The following is a 10,240-nucleotide window of genomic DNA, read 5'->3' as shown; positions in this document are numbered from 1 at the left end:
GTGAAATAACGCAAGTGGTTGAATGCTTCTGTTGTTTAATTGCAAGAGCGATATATTGTATATACACTTGGAAAGAAAAATCACGGTTTCTTTTCTATTGCTAAATATCTTGACTTGGCAACAAATGTTACATTCCTTTCATTGGCATTCTGATGAACTCAAAAACACCTTCAAACCCAAAGCATCAAAGCACCAAAACACCATCAAATCACTTGAAGTTATGGCCACTTTAAGAAAAGAGGTGTGCAGATTAGACTTGAAAGAGGTGTTGATGTTGCAGAGGTGGAATACGTAACCGATAACACAGCAGCTTTATTGTTATACAACACACTGAGTCAATGCATTCTTGTGTTATCTGCAACACTGGATGAGCTTTCTCTTCTTTTCTCTCAATAAGAGCTCTCTGCTCCATTTCTGTGGATCAGTCTTCATCTGAGCTGCTGTCCTCCTCGGCCTCTGACAGGTCGGCAATGGGAAACCGCAAGATGGCAGCCACTCCGCTCAGCTGAGTCAGCTCTGAGGAGACAGTCAAGGTTAAATCGAAAGGTGACAGTGCACAGCCAGGACCGCAGGCTGCTTGCGGAAGTGCAAAAGGCACAACTGTAGATGAGGAACTTTTCCGTTCTTGGTATTTTAAACTGAGGAAGTAATAAATTTAAGGGAAGGTCGGGGCCTTGGTTGATGTGTAATGAGCGTCATTAGCTTGGTGTGCTCAAAGACACCAATAAATTCCTCCAACAATCACAATCATCAAACATCTACAGGGCAGACCAGACAGCATGTTGGCCTCACTTTCATGAGAGTCACTACAGGTTTGGCAGAATTGTAAGAAACCTTACAGAACAGCACTCATGTTAATCAACAATTAATCAATTAACTGATCAAATTTAAACCAGTTGCCTAAATATTAACTGTAATGATTAATATTTGTCAAGAAACATTTGCAGCTTCTTAAATGTAAACAATTTGCTGCTTTTCTTTGTCATTTATGAGAGTAAATGAGGTGTCTGGTTGGTAAAAAGAAGCAATCGTACATTTCATAGACTAAACAAATAATCAGGTTAATCAAGATCAATCATGATCAAGATTAATCAATAATGATAATAATTGTTGTTTGCAGCCTTACAATCTTTTAGGAGTTGGTCCTCATTTTGTTTTTGTATGTTGCACAAGACAAACATTCATGCAATAAAACATGCATGCAACAGCTGGTGGCAGTAATGAGCTATGAAAAGTTACAATGCACCAACAAAGTCAGTAAAGACGAAGACTGCAAGCTGGCAACCATAAACAATGAAGATCTGAAATTGTTTTTAAAAATCGTCACTGCAAATGTTTTGTGAGGATCGAAATACATTTAACACATTTGTTTGCTTCAAGGTTACTCACAATGCGTTTTAGTGAGATACACAGAATGTAAACATAACATAACCTATTTTTAATCAATAAACCCATGGATTATGCTTAATTAATGATTTTGTTAAATAAACACTACAGATATATGTACTTAAAAAGGTTTGATCTGTCTTTTTAAAAAGAGTAATATATAAAATTGTGGCATTCAAAAATGAGTGCTGCAGTACAAAAAGTGAGATGAAACCATAGACATAATATTAAATAGGTTGAATCATTATTTAAAATACAATCTATGGTTGAAACATGTTTTTTACTCCCACTCAATCCTCCCCAGACTCAAAGCTCAGGCAGTGCAACATTATCCTTCACTTTAAGTTGATCAGCTGTTTATAACTGTCGTTGTAAAGCTAAGCCTGTTATCCTGACATTTACTCATTCGGTGAACATTCTGCATTAATTTTCACTCTACTAAATGTGAAAATTGGAAAATGAAAACAGACGTTCTGGACTGGAATGGAAATTTCAAAAGAGAACATGTTGGCTGTGGTGTTGTTGTTGGAGTATTTCAACCTTGCATGTTTTCTTAATCTCTGATGACACATCATGGACATTTTGTGGTTTAGTGCTGAAAATATATCACATATTTCTCCTTTAATGGAGAATTGATAAAAATCAGAATGGTTTTAGAACTTACGTTCACCAGACACATGAAGGCTTGAGAATATTCTGCGTGAAAAAGGAGAAAGAAACTCATCAGATCTTCCGCCAACATCTTTCTTGTTGAATGCTAAGAGTCAGTCTTTTAAAAGAAGACTTGTACCTGACATTGCCTCCATTGTCTCTCACGTTGTCCACCAACCGAACGTAACGACTCCTCGTGGGGACATCCTGATGCCTGGACATAGGCATGGAGACACACAAAACATGCATTGATACACATATCAGATTTGAATGTTTCAGACTGTGTGTTTACATCAGTATCAATCCCTTTAAAATAAAGAGCTGCAGGAACAGGTTAAAGAATATATGTGTATGTAAAATGAGAATTAAAGCCATTTTCGTGTGATTTTACGATCTTTTAAATTAATGTTTTACTGCATAAAAGCTACACAATTCAAGAGAAAACTGTCAAAAATGTTGCAGCAGGATAAATTAACTTTACATATTTACTTCTGTCTGTAGAAACAAACTGTCACATGCACTGTAAATTTGCAATGGATAACCTACAGATCTGTGCCAGAAACAAACAGTATCTCCCAGCATGTACCTGAACAGCTTATCACTTATCAACAAGGTGTCGATGGCGAGGGCGTCAGCTGCTTTCTCCACATGAGCCAGTCTGTGAGAATGCAAAGAGACAAAGGTTGTTGGTTATCAGTGTGAATGAATGACGACTCTGTGCCTGTTGGCTGCTCTTGCTCATCAGCACTCACCCATAGAAGGCTCTGTCAGACTCATGCTGGAGCATCTTATAGAAATCTTCCAGGGCTTTCACCTCTCCTGCTGCCTGAAAGACAAAAATAAATACCAGACTGATCGCTTTTTTCAGTTTAAGAGCATTTGTCTTCAGGAATAAAACAAGATGAAAAATCAGCGTAGTGCACAGTGTAGTCACCTTGGTATCAGAAAGCCTGCTTGTCACAGTGGGATCAGAGAGGATTTCTGCAAAACAACAAGCATTGTACTGAGTTTTGACCTTGTGATGAGATTTGACTGTTTTATTCTCAGAGGCCACCAGGTCGTACCTTTAAGTGAATACTTGTGACCTGACGACGAGTGGACCAGCATGAATTTGGGTCGATTCTCCAGCAAGATCTTGTTGTCCTGTCGCACTGCCTCTTTATAAAGATAGGTAATGAACTGGTCCTTCACAAACCCTGGACTGGCAACCAGAATGCACTTTACCACTAAAAGGCAAGAAGGAGAAATCAACATCTTTAATTCATTATGTGGAAACAATAATAAACCAGAAAGGTTCCATAAAAATGACAGACAGTGCAGTAGATGAGAGACTCACAGCTCACATAGGAACAACAAATTAAAAAGGGAGAAGCTTGTGGTATAAAACAGGAACATGATGTGAGTGCGTGTGTGTCTACATTACCATCAAAATTGATGTGGCGGAGAATCGCCTGCATCACAGCCTCGTAGAACCTCTCCAGCGCCTGAAAATAGAGAGACAGATGGTTTGATATGAGCCTACATGACAAATACTGACAGACTCTGACATCCAATTAGAGTATCAGCCCAAATATAAGACAATGTTTTGTTTTTCTCAAAAATCACACTTGAAAAAGTCTTACACTCCTGACTTAACAAAAATGTTGTGCATCAAACACACATTCTCTCCGACTCTTAGAAATACCAGTAGGCTTTGTTTTTAAAAGCTTACAGAATTTTTTTCTACGTCTAGATTACTCTGTTATTCTGGTTATTCTGTAGATTAATTTTACTTCTGTTGATTTATCCTATTTTACTTACTGTAAATGTGACAAATGTGCATTAAAAACTGATAAATATGTATAAATACTTATATCTGCATATCTGCAAAATCAAGAAATGTTGGGTTTTCATCAGCAGGAACTTAAAACGACTCCTATCCAGGTGAAAACGAACATCAAACAGTATGATAAAGCTGATACGCAAATGTACTAACAATGATGCAGGAGAGAAACTAAACTTCAAACCACAGAGGTTAAGTCAGAGGCTACAAGAGCTGAACATCTTTTTCTCTCATCTCCGGCACAGATATGAGCCAAGTCTTGCAACACGTGCTTGTTTTGAGGAGGAGAAAGGAGTCGTCTCAGGTTGGCCATGGTCAGTAAGACAACACCACAACCCGCTTGGAGCTGAGTCAGGTGCGCTTTGGCCCCACTCAGACGATGGTCCATATCGGGCGCAACTTGGCAAAGCTAGGTGTGTTATAGGTGGTAATGGAAATGCAAATCAAGACAGCACGGTTTGACTTACACTCACAAGACAGTCACGTCATTGAAGCAACTATTTTGCATTTATAAATCCCCAGATGATTGATAGACGGTGAGATCTCTGATTGTTCTGTATCTCGAGACTAGTTTTGACTCTGAGTAGCTAAAGGTGCCAATGTAAAACCCCTATACCCAGACTCAGTGACTTTATTCTCCCATCAGTCCATCAACTCAACTCAACTCAACTTTATTTATATAGCACCTTTCATACAAACATACAGCCCAAAATTCTTCATTTAGCAAAATTAAAACAACAGAAGGGAAACAAATAAAAACAAGCAAAGAATGCTAAAAATCCAAATAAATCAAAACAAATAAAAAAAATGCAAGAATCACCATCCAAGTCACCATCCATTCAGCACCATCCAAGTTCTCATCCAAGTTCGAGTTTGCTGCAGCTGTGCAGTTACAGAAAGCTGACCTACTTTCTCGTGCTGAGTGCAGCTTCCCCTTCTCTTGCGAGGAATGGTGACCTCCACTTTTGCACGAAGCAAAGTCATGGCGGGCGTCACCAGCACCAGATTGGCCAGACCCTCCTGCATTACCACGGCTGCCACGTCTGCCTTCTGGGTGGCATCACATGCCTGGTCTACAGGGTCAACAAAGCAACAATAAATGGATTAACTGAGGTTGTGTGTAATTTGTGAAGAAACAGACAAACGTGTTCTTACAGTTTTACAATAAATTATTGTTGTTGTTTTTTTTACTGCAAAGCAATTAGCATGTAATGCCTGCAGTAATTAATTTCAAAAGCACTTGCTACTTAAATTTAAGTTACTGTGGTGAAAATAACAGCAGCAATGACTCAGATGGATAAACCCCATCTGTCAGTTCCCTCTCGTTTCTCCCTACTCTGTTTCCATGGCAACACTGCCTCTTTGTTGGTAAATAAATTAACAAGAGGACTGTGAATTTTCAAAGAAAAACAGCTGAAATGTCACCCTGTCAGTCAGGCAATCATGATTAGCTTTTAATATATACAGGATATAACTCATTATTATTGGTATCTGGGACAAGTCATTATGGCCTGCAGTTAATACAACGATTTTAAGAGTATCGCTAACATAAAAAGAGGTCAAATAAAGGCATGAACAGTGTACATCCAATCTGGGGATTAGATGACTTGGAAACAGGCAAAAATGTAATCTTGTCCAAACAGCTTTAACCTTTAACATGATCTTAACTCTTCAACATCTGTAAGCAATTTTTAACATTTTCTAAACATCCCTGTGTTGTTTTAACCACATTGGATCACTTCACAGTCATTTGTTTGACAGAAAGAGGCAAAGGTCTGTGTTATGTCGGAGTGAAAACATGTGAATCTATTTGTCAGAATGCTTATGCTGTTGTGGATAATGACAGTATTAAAAGTAACCTTGAATCCTTAAAACAAGCAAACGTCTCCAAATATGGAAAAATATGTCTGAACACTAGAGTGCTTGTTTCTATGATTTGCTTCATTTGGTCAGTAGAGAAAAACGCTATTCACACTTGAGTACTCATCAAAGAATTCCTCTTTAAAAACTGCTGGCAGCAGATCTGAAATAAATACAAGAAATTACTCTTACATGCAGTTTTATGGATATAAAGAAATAGATTCTGAGATGTTGGCAGTGTTCAGTTGCTAAAGCCCATGAAAATCTCTCTGGTAAACATGATACTTGTGAGCCCATTTGATTACTGTTTACAAGTCCTAGTTGGTGAGCAAGTGGGAAGTGTGAGCTTAAATGAGCCAAACACAAGAATGAGACAAAGCGGTATTTTCTGCTGTGATTGTTCTGATTGAACAAAACAAATTAAAATCTCAGTTGAATGTAAACAGTAGCACCTGCTTACCGATTCTATCCAGCACAACGCTGTCCCAGCTCTTCTTAGCCAGAGTGAACTTCCTGTTGAGCTCAAGCTCAATGGTGTGGTAAGCCCCCATCTGATCAGTGAAGAAGAGAACATAATCAATGACTTATATCAATCAGGAGCTTACATTAAGACTAACTGAATAATGTGGCTGGGCAATGACAAAACTACAACAGAATGGACTCTTTTTGTGCAGGAAAATAAATTTTAAAGCTACTGCAATGAGTTTTTACCTGATTATGAAACAGTCTCAATTTATTACTGATGCCTCTAAATGGTCGACATAAGCAAACTACACATTAAGCAAGGAGATTGGCTATCTCTGTATAATTATTCTTAATGGCGGCCACCGGGTCAGATTCTCCTTGAAATCAGATGAAATGAGCCCATGTTTACTTTTTCACAGGCAAAGTTACAGTGAGCAGTTTGTTAAGGTAAAAAGAAGGAAAAGCATAATTTAATTCAGATAAATCTATTTTTGACATTATATTTTGTGGTTATGGCGGAGGAGACTGTACTACTTTTGTCTACAGTAGCCTCCAAAATAGAAAAGTTCTTTGCAAATTGCGGCTTTAAGTTACATTGCTGATTAACTATATGCATAGTAAATATATAGTATACACTGACTGTTCACAGCAACCGGCCTACATAAAGCCCTTTCATGGTTCAATACACTTAATTTATTCTACCTGCAAAATCTAAACCCTATGAAAAAAAAATTGATTTGCCTTGATTAGATTTCAGAAAAGAAACTGCCTTTCCTTATGACTTTTCAAATGGAGAGTAAACTTATCAGACACAAGCTACATGTGTAACGATTTCTAATCACTCCTGAAATCTTAATTTCAATATTTGCTTTCTTAGTTTTCTTATACTAGTCCAGCACTTCTCAACGTGTGGACCAGGGTCTGCCTCTGGACTGAAGGGCAAGTCAATCTGGACCCAGCTAATATCTGGTACTCTGAATGTGATACTTTATAAATTGTAATGTTTTCTATTTTGAAATACATTTTCAATTGATCAATGCATTGTTGGTGACATTGAATATATAGTGCAGCTGCTATACTGTGAACAAGCTCCGCTACTGCACAAGCTGAACATTGTTCACAGCGATCCTTTCTCAGATGGACATGTTTTAATGTGGCTAACAGTATTTCACTATCATTGACAACATTGTCATGGCGAGAATAACTGCTGGATAGAGTGGTGAGTGTTGTTACTGAGTTCACAGAATAAGATTACACCAGAAAGACTTTCCAAGAAGCACCTAAATCAGCTACATTTTCTCTGGTCATGCATTTCTTCAACTAACGTTAATGTAGCTGTGAGAATATGTCTGAGACAGAGATAAATGGACTAACTGTCTGAGCCGTGTCTGACTTGGTTTCACGCTGGCCCATCATGTGATGTTAATTAATTGCTTGTTGAATTTATGCTACATAAAGGTTTTAAGTGAGTTCATTAAATGTTATTTTGTTATCGCCAATCATTGCAAACTTCTGAGGTTTAATAAAAATTAGATGAGTAAGTAATAAATTTGAAAAGCCCAGTTCTAATCCCCCTGCTTCACTTAAAAACATCAGTCGTCATAAATGTGACATGACTGCAACTGTCGGGTTGCTTTAAAAGTCTCAGACCTTGACATACTGGTTCTCCTCTATGTTAGTGCCCTTTACTCTCAGCTGACAGGCCTGGGAGTCAAAGTCGATGGTCTCCACACATATAGTCAGAGTAGTCCGAACTCTGGAGCTGCCCACACTTCCAGTAGGTGACTCTGTCTGCACTTTCCTGTGGAAACAGGGGAATGGGACATTAGTTGCTGTGCATGTTTTTGAGACCAAAACACTAAGTGATACACAGTAAGGTGTCCAACAGATAAAAAGTTGGACACCTGAAAAACAAGCACAATCATTTATAAATAGAGAGTGACTTTAATAAACAAAGCTTCAGTAAAGCTAAACTGGATACTGTCCTAAGAGCTTCACTAGAGTATTGGAAACAATACATATCCATGCATATGTGTCGCAGCAAGGCATAAAGCTAGATCAAGAGTGCTAGTTTTCCACAACGATGATCAAGATATGTTGCTAAAGTCAATTTAAATAATTGGCGACAAGACAGAGCTCGAAATTTGTGGTCTTGCAAAAACAGAATTCTTGCAACAGCAAAAGTCATGTGTAAACAAAGCTTTCTGTTGCAACTTTCCATGTCAGATCAGTCAAGTTACTACAAGTCACCCCCTGTAGCTGGCTGCACTGATAATGTTAGGTGTGTATCAGATCTGATCAGTGGTTGTAATTGAAACTAAACCCTGAGTTGCTTTGCTATGATACTGTACAAATGCATAAACTAGCAGATTTTAATCCTTATCAACTAACTGAAGAATGAATCTGTGAGAAATGAAACAGGCTCAGAAAAATGCTGCACTACCAATTCTGCAGTGCTCAAAGATAGCAAAGCCAAAATCCTTCTCCATGGGGTTGGAAAGCTGTCAGATAGTTGTGTGTGCTCTACAGGGCTTCAGCCATGACCTTCATGTGATAGGAGTTGGTGTTTACCTGATAGTCGAGGCTCTCAGGCTGTCCCCTACTTGGAGCAGGTTGTAGGTGTGCCACATATCCTCCGCCTCCTCTGGCACCAGAGTCACCTGACTAAAGAAGTAAACACTGTCAATTATGACTGGGTAATATGGACAAATTCAAGTGCATCTGTAGCAATATTACAACAATATTAAAGAGATGACTACTGGCACTTTCACAAAATATTAACGGACCAGTGTGTAGGATTTAGTGGCCTCTAGAGCCAGTGTTTGGTTTGTCCGTTCTGGGCTACTGTAGAAACAAAGCACATTATTAAGTGATTATAAAAAATACTGGAATATCATATTTAATTTCTTCCAAATTCTATAAATAGATCCCCATAAATCCTACACACTGGAGTTTTAACACAATGAGTTTATTCATAAATAATCGCTGGTAATATGGATGTAATGACTAATTAGGTAAAGGCAAATAACAGAACCACTAGTCAGTCTCTGAATTCAGAACATTACATCCCACTACTTTAATGCAGCCTTTAAAACCAGGGACACAACAATGATATCCAAAATCTTAAGGCAGAATCAAGTCTCATGTTATGAATACAATAGCAATTTACTGAACAGCCCTATCATCAATAACCCAGCTTCTGAGTTGGTGTTAACTTTTAACAATAAGTCAGGTGTGGTTTAGATTATCACAAAATTAAAGTGTGGATATACTCTTACTTGAAGACAACAAGCCATTATTAAGGACAATGACACAGATGGTGCAGTGATGCAGGAGCATCCATGCTGCTACTATAATCATGAAGTGTTAATCAATGTAACACAAATGGGGTTTATTTTGTTGACTCACTGAGGCGTCGTATGCTTAGTCATTTAAGTGAAAGCTATATCCGCATAATCTGAGTGGCACAATATATGCTGATATGATTCATGTCCTTTGTGTTATTACATATTAACTATAAAAGGGACTATTTCTACACCAATCCGAGACGCCCCACGTTTCTGCTGGTACAACTGAATGTAAATCACAAATGGACATTCAACACGACTAAGTTTGACACATGTACAGTCAGCTGCAAAATAGCATGCTTGTTAGCTTGCTAACATTAGCTGTCGCCAATCACTCACCCGGCATTATCTTTTTCTATGTCTTTATGGAGTAGCTTCATGGTCGGATGGTTGAATAGTTAATATAAACAAAAGTATAATTAACGTAGAATAGATGAGTTAATGTTTATCTGAATTAGAGTCATGTTTATTTTAGTGAAGTAGCAAACTAGCTAGCTAAGCCATCTCTTAACTTCAGAATGAATCACTCGGTGCGTGTTGCCAGGCGCTAGGACATTGCGTCATGCCAAAATACGTCGTCAACTCTTCCCATCTTGGTCACTTCCGTGGGTGTCGCTTTACTGCGCCACAAACAAGAGCGATGTACAGACGAATGTTTGAGTAAATGTGGACAAACACGGTTCATCTTGCAGTGTTTGATCAAATTTTC

At 38.2% G+C, this 10,240-nt stretch overlaps 1 protein-coding gene across 1 annotated transcript; it reads right to left on the bottom strand.

The window, feature by feature from the left end:
* Positions 1-18: 18 nt before the first annotated feature.
* On the bottom strand, positions 19-10,109 carry pelo (pelota mRNA surveillance and ribosome rescue factor). Its single transcript, XM_084740294.1, has 13 exons — positions 9,871-10,109; positions 8,756-8,848; positions 7,835-7,985; positions 6,180-6,270; positions 4,769-4,932; positions 3,461-3,521; positions 3,102-3,263; positions 2,972-3,018; positions 2,790-2,863; positions 2,624-2,695; positions 2,177-2,251; positions 2,051-2,082; positions 19-516 (listed from the first exon to the last, which is right to left on the bottom strand). Exons 1-13 carry the CDS (start codon positions 9,909-9,911, stop codon positions 422-424), a joined length of 1,158 nt encoding a protein of 385 aa, XP_084596420.1. The 5' UTR covers positions 9,912-10,109; the 3' UTR covers positions 19-421.
* Positions 10,110-10,240: the final 131 nt, after the last annotated feature.

The sequence above is a fragment of the Lutjanus erythropterus genome, chromosome 17 (assembly GCF_056507025.1).
Source record: "Lutjanus erythropterus isolate fLutEry1 chromosome 17, fLutEry1.hap2, whole genome shotgun sequence".
Taxonomy (NCBI): domain Eukaryota; kingdom Metazoa; phylum Chordata; class Actinopteri; order Lutjaniformes; family Lutjanidae; genus Lutjanus; species Lutjanus erythropterus.
The sequence above is the reverse complement of the archived record's forward strand: the minus strand, read 5'-3'. Positions and strand labels throughout refer to the sequence as shown.

Excerpts from the sequence above, each read along its gene's own strand:
- pelo (XM_084740294.1), bottom strand. The coding sequence starts at position 9,911 with ATGAAGCTACTCCATAAAGACATAGAAAAAGATAATGCCGG. Across the intron at positions 3,522-4,768 it reads GCTGCACTCAGCACGAGAAA|GCGCTGGAGAGGTTCTACGA; the intron begins GTAGGTCAGCTT and ends CTCTATTTTCAG. Across the intron at positions 2,083-2,176 it reads GACAATGGAGGCAATGTCAG|AATATTCTCAAGCCTTCATG; the intron begins GTACAAGTCTTC and ends TTTTTCACGCAG.